The sequence below is a fragment of the Haliotis cracherodii genome, unplaced genomic scaffold, assembly GCF_022045235.1.
Source record: "Haliotis cracherodii isolate W230 unplaced genomic scaffold, xgHalCrac1.p SCAF_12, whole genome shotgun sequence".
NCBI lineage: Eukaryota > Metazoa > Mollusca > Gastropoda > Lepetellida > Haliotidae > Haliotis > Haliotis cracherodii.
The window spans coordinates 4,890,797-4,904,692 of NW_027266267.1; the positions used below are offsets into that span (position 1 = coordinate 4,890,797).

Genomic DNA, 13,896 nt, shown 5'->3' on the forward strand with positions numbered 1-13,896 from the left:
AACTTATTTTTAGTTCCGGACATTTTTGTATATATGCTGTATATATGCTTATAACGAACTACCGATATGGTTGAAACAATGCCGATGTGACTATAAATATTAACTCACTCACTCACTCACTCACTCACTCACTCACTCACTATAACAAACTACGGATATAACGAACTTAAATTGGTGGTCCCTTTGAGTTCGTTATAACCGTAGTTTACCGTATGACGTTTTGTAAGCTTTGCTGAGGCCTTCAATGTGATCAAACAACTTTTGAACAAGAGCTGTATGATGCACTTGTATGTTGAAATCTTGGTGGGAAGAGCATGCTTAATTGTACTTGGAAAGTAATGTAGACACTAAAGCTGGAGCTGCTTGAATATTACTCGACATAAAGGGACAGATGATTATTGGTAAGTTGGTGCTAGGTAACTGGCTCTTTGACAGCTATTGAATATTTTAGATCAGTGACACACCGAGTAGAAAGCAAGATTATACATGTAGTTATATACTGAACCGCAAAAGAAACGTCACCCCAAGTAACACTGCATGAATAGTTGTCATTTAAACATCCGGGTAATTTCTAAAATTTCTAAAATTTAACATTACTTTGTCTGGAAAAATGAAATTTGATGATTAGAAAACCCCAAAGCAGATGACAATAAAACCGATCGCCCAAACGCATCACGGCAACGGCCATGGTAACCCGATGCACCCCATTTCTTGCCCTATTAAAATAAAAACTATTGCAAGCTAGACAAACCGCCCGGCTAGTAGACAATGCATTCAAGTCCACGTAAGGACCATATACAGGCTCCAGCGACGGTACCAGACCACCAACACTACAGATGACCGACCACGTCGTGGAAGACCAAGGGTCACCACCCGACGTCAGGATCGTCAGATTGTGCGACACCATCTTCAAGATCACTTCGTTACTGCTGCGGAAACTGCTCGACAGACCATGGGGACACACCAGCGACACATTAGTGCGGACACCATGTAATTGACTTCGGAAACACTTACCTCCTCACACAGTTTCGGAAACACCTATCTCCTTACGTAATGTGGTAATGTATGAGTGTGTGTGAGTGAGTGAGTGAGTGAGTGAGTGAGTGAGTGAGTGAGTGAGTGAGTGAGTGAGTGTCTGAGTGAGTGGGTGGGTGGGTGGGAGGGTTTGGGTGAGTGAGTGAGTGAGTGAGTGAGTGAGTGAGTGAGTGAGTGAGTGAGTGAGAGATGCAGCAGTTGTTGTCAATACGTAAGAATGCAACACTCACAGTGGCGTGAGTTGGTATGATGTGATCAGAGATACCGTAATCAAATGTGATACGCCTCTGTTTAATGTAGGCCACGCCCCCTAGCGCACTACGGTTTCCTGATTGGCTTAAAAAGGTGGGCGGGTGCTTGGGTTCTATTTGAGCGCTGAGAACAATTTGTGTCCACAAACCCGGTTCTCATGTTTCTACCTTCATACATGCAAACAATGCAGAAGTCAATTCTTAAACGGAGAACGCAAATTGTCCACACCAAAGCAATATACGCGTAGGTCCAATCTATCACAGTTTCACTCTTTACTTAACTTACTTAGCTATCGGGGCGGTCGGGTAGCCTAGTGGCAAACGCGTTCGGTAGTCACGCCGAAGACCCGGGTTCGATTCCCGATATGGGTACAATGTTTGAAGCCCATTTCTAGTGTCCCCCGCTGTGATATTGCTGGAATGTGAGCACGATACAAAGCTGTGAGATGAATATAAAACGGGCACGTGTTTAGAAATACATGATGTGCAGAAACATCTCTTTAAAAAAAAACTACTTGCAACTATAAGTAAAAGTTTATTCGGAAATAAAACTTCATCAGGGCGGTTTCTCTGCGCTGTGGATGAACGAGGTTTCACGTGACTTCATGCAATATATTACAGGCTGTACCGGTCAATATAAGACCCGCGGAATGAGGTTATTCATTATCATAATGCTAAATTGATAAATACTGCAGTAAAAAACAAAAAAAACAGATTTGGATAATCATTACACATTCGACAAAGAGTCAAAAATTATGTACAAAATTACCAACAATTACATCTGGTATACTATGATTGTGGGTTCGAATCCCGGTTCGCCCCGATTATGTTTCTAGGTTTGTCAGCACCATAACCGGGCTCGTAGGTTTCACCGAAGTGGTAATCGTCTGAGACCAGCATCACTTCGGGTTTTCCTCCCACATTAAGCTGACACGCCGCTGACACAACTGGAATACTGTTAAAAGCGGCGTTAAACCCAACTCACTCACTCACTCACTACATCTGGTATAACCATGATTATTAATTCCCTATTGTTACAGGTCTGTAGCAGATGGATCTGCGGTCATGCATCCTTCACCTCCTCCATCCTATTCACTCACTCACTCCATCTGGTATAACCATGATCATTTATTCCCTATTGTAACAGGTCTGTAGCAGATGGATCTGCGGTCATGCATCCTTCACCTCCTCCATCCTATTCACTCACTCACTCACTCACTCACTCCATCTGGTATAACCATGATCATTTATTCCCTATTGTTACAGGTCTGTAGCAGATGGATTATTAATTCCCTATTGTAACAGGTCTGTAGCAGATGGATCTGCGGCCATGCATCCTTTACCTGCTCCATCCTACAGCTAATCAAACAAAAAGAGTCACATGAACACCGCCATGCTGATAATGTGATAACATGTGCTCTGATGATAATATAACATAGGCCATGCGAGTAATGTGATTACATTGACCGTGTTGTGTTGATAATGTTGTAGCATCGGCTGTGATGATAACGTGATAACATAGATCGTGCGGGTATTGTGATAACATTGGCCGCGCTGATAATGCGATAACATAGGCCGTGATGATACTATAACATATGCTATTTACATAGGCTATGCTGATAATAAAACACAAGTCGTGCTGATAATGTGATAACAAAGACCGTGCTGGTGATATAACATGGTCCGCGCCGATACTATAACATAGGCTATAAACATAGGCCATGCTGATAATATAACATAGGCCGTGCTGCGATACTATAAAATTGGTCGTCCTGATAAAGTGATAACATAGTCGTGCTGATAATATAACATAGGCCGTAATAATATGATAACAAGGTCTTGCTGATAACGCGTTAACATAGGCTGTGCTGATAATATAGCATTGGCCGTGCTGATAATATAAGAAAGGCGGTAATGTGAAAACGTATTGCCCAATATGATAACTTAGGCCGTGTTGATAATATGATAACATAGGCTGTGATAATAATGTGATAGCATAGATCGTGCTAATAATATAACATAGGCTGTGCTGATAATATTACATGATCGTCATGATAATATGATAACAAGGTCGTGATGATAATATGATAACACATGGCGACAAAGTAAAATGGCCATGATGATAATATAACATAGACTGTGATGATATTATGATAACATAGGTCATTATGTCATAACACTTTTTCAAAGGGTGTGAGTATTTCGTAGATCTTGGTTATCCTTGTTATCTTCAAATTGTAATTCAGATATACCGAGGAACAAAAGAAACTGTACCTCTTTAAAAATGAAAATGCAAAAATTTAAAAAGACAAGTTCAAACCAAATTGATGAACAGCACATCGTCTAAACACATCAATGCTCTATGCAGAAAGTCATACACGTCCATGGCACGTGTTTTTTCATAGAAAATGCGAGAATGTGAAAAAACACATGCCGCTTGAACAGCCGAAGCAACACGTGCAATAAGAGCATAAATGATACGGACATGATAGGCACTCACTCTGATACTGAAACACACCCGAATAATGCGATTGGACCCTGAGCATGATACAGATGGGAGCCACTAATGTCCACATTGCTGGAACCATTGGCTGCTCCCGTTTTACTAACTACCCTGATGCAGACCGGGCGGACATCAGACAGGCTACGGACATGCTGACCCAGGGTAACTACACCCAATGACGACCGGTACTTGCGTATTTTGCATCCCCGGAATCGATTCCTGGCAGTGACGTCATCAGTGGCAAGGTGACTCAGTCTCAAGGAATTTAGTTTCGGGCCTTGGCAAGTCACCTTTGACATTTATACATGCGATATCCCGTCATGCCAAGATGTGAGTACAGTGTTCCTTATAGTACCAAGTTTTTTCTGAGAAATTGTAAAAAAAAATCCAGGTAGATTTCCAGATGTCAAATGGAGACATATGAGCTCACTAACTCTATTGTTGAAACGACGTCGAATAAGAAACGTCCTGACGTCATGAACGATGTCTTTAATGTGGCGTCACGTTCCTACGAGGCCCGTGAACATCCGGGATAGAATATCCATGTTTGCCGTAAAAGGCGACTGTGACGTCGAAGGACGCGACGTATGGGATCGGGTGGTCAGGCTCGCTGACTTGTTGATGCACGTCATATTATCCAAACGGCGTGGATCGATTCTCAGGATTTCAATCACTGGATTGTGTAGTCAAGACTCGATTATTTACAGACCGCTGTCCTAAAGCTGGAATATTCCTGAGTGCGGCGTTAAACACGAAACGTTCCTATGGACCTCCCAAAAAAGTGAGTGAGTGAGTGAGTTAAGATTTACCCTCGAAAAAAAAAAGAAAACTGCTATCATGCTCATTGATAATTACTTAAAAGAACTTCACTTATACCTGTGCCATTATTGGTAACATAATCCGCACTGTTCCACATATTAGACAGTTTGTCCTCATGTCAATCGGCTCCCTGCCACCTTGGTCTACAACCCAAGGATGGCCTGGCTCGCGGACTTCTGATGAATGTGTAATTGTTATGATGCAAAAGACGACTCAATCCTTTCGCTATCCCCCCAAGACTCAATAACCAACAATCATCCTGTTTTAGGCAGAGATGGGATCTCATAACGCCTTTCACTGCCTGCACTATTGGGGTAACCTACAGAGGCATCTGGTATGACATCAGAAGAACAAGGCCCGGGTATGGGGGATAGATAGTTCTGATCTGTGATGGGTCGGTCTACAGAGGCATCTGGTATGGCATCAGAAGAACAAGGCCCGGGTATGGGGGATAGATAGTTCTGATCTGTGATGGGTCGGTCTACAGAGGCATCTGGTATGGCATCAGAAGAACGAGGCCCGGGTATGAGGGATAGATAGTTCTGATCTGTGATGGGTCGGTCTGTTGGAGCGCTGTAGGCGCCGTCCTGAGTTGAACCATCTTGAGTTGTTGCCTGGAAGGATAACTCTGTGTATTTCTGATCTGTGACGGGTCGGTCTGTCAGAGCGCTGTAGGCGCCGTCCTGAGTTGAACCAGCTTGTGTTGTCGCCGGGAAGGATATTTCTGTGTAGTGCGGATCTGTGATGGGTCGGTCTGTCACAGCGCTGTAGGCGCCGTCCTGTACGGAACCAGCTTGTGTTGTTGCCCCTGGGGATAACTCTGGCATAGGTCGGCTCGGACTGCTGAAGCCATTGTCGTCAGCAGCTATTAATGTGGCATCTGGAATTAAAGACAGCGTATATGCAACATCCTTATCTCTCTGGTGGTGTTGGGTGTAATGGGATGGGGTGGGTTGGGGTGGGGTGTGGTTGGGGTGGGGTAGGGTGGTTTCGGGTGGTATGTGGCTGGTTACGGGTAGGGTGGTGTGGGGGGAATGGGGTTTGGGGTGGGGTGGATGCTGGGGTGAGGTAGGGTGGTATGGGGTGGGGTAGGGTGGCATGGGGTGGGATGGGGTTGGTTTGGGTGGGGTAGGGTGGTATGGGGTAGGGTGTGGCTAGGGTGGGGTAGGGTGGTATGGAGTGTGGTGTGGCTGGGGTGGGGTGGGGTAGAGTGGTGTGGGGGAATGGGGTTTGGGGTGGGGTCGGGTGGGGCTGGGGTTTGGGGTAAGCTGAGCTAACAGCCATCATGCGTATGAATACAATCAATTTAGATCACACATTTGGCCTATTATGCTATATGCACGAATTGCTGGTTTCGGTTGACCTGAGCTGAGACAAACCTCAAGGCTGTCGGCAACCAGTCATTGAGGTTCTAATATAACAAGAGCTGCGGTTATATCGTCAGCGGTGGAGCAGCAGCAGGGCCGGATGTACTGTACTAGGTTCTTAAATAGCCGCACAGGAGCCCTCCTTACTAGGCCCTTGAATGACCACAGGGCAGACCTGACCTGTTGTATAAGGCCTTCGTGCAGCCACAGGACAGACCTGACCCATAGTATAAGGCCTTCGTGCAGCCACAGGGCAGACCTGACCTATAGTATAAGGCCTTCGTGCAGCCACAGGGCAAACCTGACCTATAGTATAAGGCCTTCGTGCAGCCACAGGGCAGACCTGACTTATAGTATAAGGCCTTCGTGCAGCCACAGGGCAGACCTGACCTATTGTATAAGGCCTTCGTGCAGCCACAGGGCAGACCAGAGCTATAGTATAAAGCCTTCGGGCAGCCACAGGGCAGACCTGACCTATAGTATAAGGCCTTTGTGCAGACACAGGGCAGACCTGACCTATAGTATAAGGCCTTCGTTCAGCCACAGGGCAGACCTGACCTATAGTATAAGGCCTTCGTGCAGCCACAGGGCAGACCTGACCTATAGTATAAGGCCTTCGTGCAGCCACAGGGCAGACCTGACCTATTGTATAAGGCCTTCGTGCAGCCACAGGGCAGCAAAGAGACACTGTGCGTAAAACTACAGGGCAGACCGGATGTTGAGTACTCGGCCCTTGTATACCTACAGGGCAGACCGGATGTTCTGTACTCGGCCCTCGTATAACTACAGGACAGACCAGATGTTGAGTACTCGGCCCTTGTGTAACTACAGGGCAGACCGAATCTTGAGCACTTGGCCCTTGTATAACTACAGGGCAGACCGGATGTTGAGTACTCGGCCCTTGTATAACTACAGGGCAGACCGGATGTTCAGTATTCGCCCTTGTATAACTACAGGGCAGACCGGATGTTGAGTACTCGACCCTTGTATAACTACAGGGCAGACCGAATCTTGAGTACTCGGCCCTTGTTTAACTACAGGGCAGACCGGATGTTCTGTTGAGTACTCGGCCCTTGTATAACTACAGCAGAGACCGGATGTTCTTTATTCGGCTCTTGTATAACTACAGGGTAGACCGGATGTTCTGTACTCGGCCCTTGTATAACTAGAGCAGAGACCGGATGTTCTGTACTTGGCCCTTGTATAACTACAGGGCAGACCGGATGTTCTGTACTCGGCTCTAGTTTAACTACAGGACAGACCGGATGTTGAGTACTCGGCCCTTGTATAACTACAGGGCAGACCGGATGTTGAGTACTCGGCCCTTGTATAACTACAGCAGAGACCGGATGTTGAGTACTCGGACCTTGTTTAACTACAGGGCAGACCGGATGTTGAGTACTCGGACCTTGTTTAACTACAGGGCAGACCGGATGTTGAGTACTCGGCCCTTGTTTAACTACAGGGCAGACCGGAAGTTCTGTACTTGGCCCTTGTATAACTACAGGGCAGACCGGATGTTCTGTACTCGGACCTTGTTTAACTACAGGGCAGACCGGATGTTCTGTACTTGGCTCTTTTATAACTACAGGGCAGACTGGATGTTGAGTACTCGGCCCTTGTATAACTACAGGTCAGACCGGATGTTCTGTACTCGGCCCTTGTAAAACTACTGGTCAGACCGGATGTTCTGTACTGGGCTCTACAATGACCACAGGGTTGAACTGATCGTCTGTATAAGGCTCTCATATAGCCACAAGGCAGACCGGATGAAAAGTATCTTACTCGGCACTTAGATTACCTTTCTCTCTGCGATATCTTCTTCTTCTTCTTCTTCTTCTTCTGTTGCTACTTCTAATACACAGGAGCCCGCCCACGACGCTGCCGATGAGCACCACACACCCAGCTGCTGCTGCTGCCGCGCCAACCAGGAGGTAGGGGGTTGTTGCTGGATCATAATGTCGTAACATAGTTTGAGTGAGTGAGTGAGTGAGGTTTAACGCCGCATTTAACAGTATTCCAGTTATATCACGGTGTGTCAGCTTAATGTGGGAGGAAAGCCCGAAGTGATGCAGGTCACAGACGTTTACCACTTCGGTGAAACCTACGAGCACGGGTATGGTGCTGACAAACCTAGAAACCTAATCGGGACGAACCGGGATTCGAACCCACAATCGTAGGTTTCTGGCGTGTCCAAGGGGCGCAACTCTGCACGGCGAATCGCGGCGCCTTAGACGACTGGGCCACCCGTGCCCCCTAACATAGCTTGAACACTGAGCTCCTGTTATACATTGTACTTCCACTCAGCGTCACTCCCTACATCCTGTGATCCTAATACAAGTTAACTGCGCAAGGGGTGGGGTGAAAGGAGGCTCAGTGTTATTACGCTAACAAGCTTCATGCATGCCAGTGACTTCTTATGCCAATTCAGACCTATGCCGGTTGTGTTATACCACAGAGATACCATGCTGCAGTTTAACATGAATATCCCACTCACATACAGTAAACTACGTTTATAACGAACACGCTTATAACGAAGTGACGGATATAACGAACTTACTTTTTGTCCCGACTATTTGCTGTAGTTATGCTGTATATATGCTTATAACGAACTACGGTTATAACGAACTGAAATTAGTGGTCCCGTTGAGTTCGTTATAACCGTAGTTTACTGTATATCACACTAGCACTCTTGTCCTGGTATTATCCATGCCGGGAGCTAGGCAGGGTAACAACAAGTACAATATTTTAACATCTCTTGATATTATTTGACCAGGAATCGAACCACAACTCTCCGAGCAGACGCTCTATCCGCTGCACCAAGGGACGATCTGTTACAAGCAGGAAGCTTTAGTTTGCGAAGATATATAATAATATTCTTGCCTGTGTCATTTCTTCGGGCAATAGGGAGTTTGTTCATGTTTGCCAATATTCGGGATATGTAGGCTCTACAGTAAACTACGGTTATAACGAACTCAAAGGGACCACTAATCATAGTTCGTTATAAACGTAGTTCGCCATAAGCATATATACAGCATATAATGGCCGGGACTAAAAAATAAGTTCGTTATAACGGTCAGTTCGTTATAACCGTGTTCGTTATAACCGTAGTTTACGCTATATGATAATCATAATGTTTAAATGCTTCCCGGGATGGGCTTCCGGGTAAGACTTTCATCCCTACCTACCCCTGCTTATTGCACATGGCTACGTAATGGGCCAGGTGGTCAGCGTCGATGTATCGATTCATCGAGTGTCACAGAGCTCATGATCGCGTGAACAATGAACACAAGAAACGTGAGCATAGGAAACATGAACAATGAGCACAGGAAACTTGAACAATGAGCACAGGAAACTTGAACAATGAGCACAGGAAGCATGAACAATGAGCACAGGAAACATGAGCACAGGAAACATGAACAATGAACACAGGAAACTTGAACAATGAGCACAGGAAACTTGAACAATGAGCACAGGAAGCATGAACAATGAATACAAGAACCATGAGCACAGGAAACATGAACAATGAACACAGGAAACTTGAACAATGAACACGGGAAACTTGAACAATGAGCACAGGAAGCATGAACAATGAATACAAGAACCATGAGCACAGGAAACATGAACAATGAACACAGGAAACTTGAACAATGAACACGGGAAACTTGAACAATGAGCACAGGAAGCATGAACAATGAATACAAGAACCATGAGCACAGGAAACATGAACAATGAACACAGGAAACTTGAACAATGAACACGGGAAACTTGAACAATGAGCACAGGAAGCATGAACAATGAATACAAGAACCATGAGCACAGGAAACACGCACGCGAAGCATGAACAATGAACGCAGGAAATATGAATCATGAACACATGGTACATAAACACGCTAAGCATGAACAATGAACACAAGAAACATGAGCACAGGACATATGAACACTGGACATGAAGCATGAACATAAGCACAGGAAACATGGACAATGAACACACGAAGCATGAACACTAAACACGAGAAACACACACACGAAGCATGAACACTAAACACAGGAAACAGGAAACATGAACAATGCTCATCAGAATCATCAACAATGAACACATGAAGCATGAACACTGAACACAGGAAGCATGAACAATGAACGCATGAAGCATGAACACTAAACACAGGAAGCATCAACAATGAACACAGGAAGCATGAACAATGAATACAGGAAGCACGAAAAGGACAAAATTGTACTTACATAATACGTGTACTGTAACAGTTCGAGACGACTGTTTCATCTGTCGTGTTCCATTACATCTTGTGACAGTGTTCGTGGCTGTGCAGACGTATTCTCCTGCATCAGTCTTCTTAACGTTCTTCAGATGAAGAGTCCCGTTGTCAGACATCCTTGCGCCTACTCCTTCTTTTCTCCAAACTATTGACGTCACTTCCGGGTTTGCATCCACTGAACAGTGGATGATCAAATCTTCTGATTCGTTGACCACTTTCAAGCTACCGTCGATGTGAACGGCTGGTGGATCTGGGAAAACAACATCTTAACATCTGTTTGTGCGACACTTCAAGGTGATCGAACCCTATTACTGTCAGTCTGCACTAAAGTACTCACGGAAATAAAAAAAACTGATTTTCGATCTCAGATTTAAAAAAAATGCAGTTAATATACAAAATATATAAATATTCAAACAACTCAATTAGTACTAATTGGGCCTTGGCACAAATACAGCGTATCACATGTTTTTTATGTCTTTTCACACGTAAAAGTGTGTAAAAATATGAACAAAACAGACTATTGTGAAACTGAGCATAACCAGGTGTTAGTCGATCAAGGCCCACTCTGCACTATCACCCTAACGTGATCTATTCACAACACTGGCCTACGACCACGGAGGGCCCACTCTGCACTATCACCCTAACGTGATCTATTCACAACACTGGTCTACGACCACGGAGGGCCCACTCTGCACTATCACCCCAACGTGATCTGTTCACCACACTGGTCTAGGACCACGGAGGGCCCACTCTGCACTATCACCCTAACGTGATCTATTCACCACACTGGTCTACGACCACGGAGGGTCCACTCTCCACTATCAACCTAACGTGATCTATTCACAACACTGGCCTAGGACCACGGAGGGCCCACTCTGCACTATCACCCTAACGTGATCTGTTCACCACACTGGTCTACGACCACGGAGGGCCCACTCTGCACTATCACCCCAACGTGATCTATTCACCACACTGGTCTACGACCACGGAGGGCCCACTCTGCACTATCACCCCAACGTGATCTATTCACCACATTGGTCTAGGACCACGGAGGGCCCACTCTGCACTATCACCCTAACGTGATCTATTCACCACACTGGTCTACGACCACGGAGGGTAGAGTTCTTATACTTCACATTGACTGTAACACTGTCCTCTAAAGTTACTCTACGATAAAGCCATTGCAAAACAAACAAAATCCTAGTGTCAACACACATATGATGCTTAGCAATGACATTCCACCCCAACTGTATACTAAGTACATACAAAGCACCTCGACTGTATACAACATTGATACTTAGTCCTTACACTGCACCTCGACTGTATACCACATTGATAATTAGTACTTACACTGCACCTCGACTGTATACCACATTGATAATTAGTACTTACACTGCACCTCGACTGTATACCACATTGATAATTAGTACTTACACTGCACCTCGACTGTATACAACATTGATACTTAGTACTTACACTGCACCTCGACTGTATACAACATTGATACTTACTACTTACACTGCACCTCGACTGTATACAACACTGATACTTAGTACTTACACTGCACCTCGACTGTATACCACATTGATAATTAGTAGTTACACTGCACCTCGACTGTATACAACACTGATACTTAGTACTTACACTGCACCTCGACTGTATACCACATTGATACTGAGTACTTACACTGCACCTCGACTGTATACAACATTGATACTGAGAACTTACACTGCACCTCGACTGTATACAACATTGATAATTAGTACTTACACTGCACCTCGACTGTATACACCACTGATACTGAGTACTTACACTGCACCTCGACTGTATACAACATTGATACTAGTACTTACACTGCACCTCGACTGTATACAACACTGATACTTAGTACTTACACTACATCTCGACTGTATACAACATTGATACTGAGTACTTACACTGCACCTCGACTGTATACAACACTGATACTTAGTACTTACACTGCACCTCGACTGTATACAACATTGATACTAGTACTTACACTGCACCTCGACTGTATACAACATTGATACTAGTACTTACACTGCACCTCGACTGTATACAACATTGATACTGAGTACTTACACTGCACCTCGACTGTATACAACATTGATACTAGTACTTACACTGCACCTCGACTGTATACAACATTGATACTGAGTACTTACACTGCACCTCGACTGTATACAACATTGATACTTAGTACTTACACTACATCTCGACTGTATACAACATTGATATTTAGTACTTACACTGCACCTCGACTGTATACAACATTGATACTGAGTACTTACACTGCATCTCGACTGTATACAACATTGATACTTAGTACTTACACTGCACCTCGACTGTATACAACATTGATACTTATTACTTACACTGCACCTCGACTGTATACAACATTGATACTTATTACTTACACTGCACCTCGACTGTATACACCACTGATACTGAGTACTTACACTGCACCTCGACTGTATACAACATTGATACTAGTACTTACACTGCACCTCGACTGTATACAACACTGATACTTAGTACTTACACTACATCTCGACTGTATACAACATTGATACTTAGTACTTACACTGCACCTCGACTGTATACAACATTGATACTTAGTACTTACACTGCATCTCGACTGTATACAACATTGATACTAGTACTTACACTGCACCTCGACTGTATACAACATTGATACTGAGTACTTACACTGCACCTCGACTGTATACAACATTGATACTAGTACTTACACTGCACCTCGACTGTATACAACATTGATACTGAGTACTTACACTGCACCTCGACTGTATACAACATTGATACTAGTACTTACACTGCACCTCGACTGTATACAACATTGATACTAGTACTTACACTGCACCTCGACTGTATACAACATTGATACTGAGTACTTACACTGCATCTCGACTGTATACAACATTGATACTGAGTACTTACACTGCACCTCGACTGTATACAACATTGATACTTAGTACTTACACTGCACCTCGACTGTATACAACATTGATACTTAGTACTTACACTGCATCTCGACTGTATACAACATTGATACTTATTACTTACACTGCACCTCGACTGTATACAACATTGATACTTAGTACTTACACTGCACCTCGACTGTATACACCACTGATACTGAGTACTTACACTGCACCTCGACTGTATACAACATTGATACTAGTACTTATATTGCACCTCGACTGTATACAACACTGATACTTAGTACTTACACTACATCTCGACTGTATACAACATTGATACTGAGTACTTACACTGCACCTCGACTGTATACACCACTGATACTGAGTACTTACACTGCACCTCGACTGTATACAACACTGATACTAGTACTTACACTGCACCTCGACTGTATACAACATTGATACTAGTACTTACACTGCACCTCGACTGTATACAACACTGATACTTAGTACTTACACTGCACCTCGACTGTATACAACATTGATACTAGTACTTACACTGCACCTCGACTGTATACAACATTGATACTAGTACTTACACTACATCTCGACTGTATACAACATTGATACTTAGTACTTACACTGCACCTCGACTGTATACAACATTGATACTGAGTACTTACA

General features: G+C 44.3%; 1 protein-coding gene across 1 annotated transcript in view; it reads right to left on the reverse strand.

Annotated features, from left to right (window-relative positions):
• Positions 1-4,086: 4,086 nt before the first annotated feature.
• LOC139457459 (cell adhesion molecule CEACAM1-like) overlaps positions 4,087-13,896 on the reverse strand; it is a 28,907-nt gene continuing 19,097 nt past the window's right edge. Inside the window, exons 5-7 of the mRNA XM_071238847.1 lie at positions 10,218-10,499; positions 7,777-7,923; positions 4,087-5,488 (exon numbers count right to left, since the gene is read on the reverse strand). Of these exons, the coding sequence (XP_071094948.1) occupies positions 4,863-5,488; positions 7,777-7,923; positions 10,218-10,499 (1,055 nt within the window). The 3' untranslated portion in view covers positions 4,087-4,862. The remainder of the gene's footprint in view (positions 5,489-7,776; positions 7,924-10,217; positions 10,500-13,896) is intronic.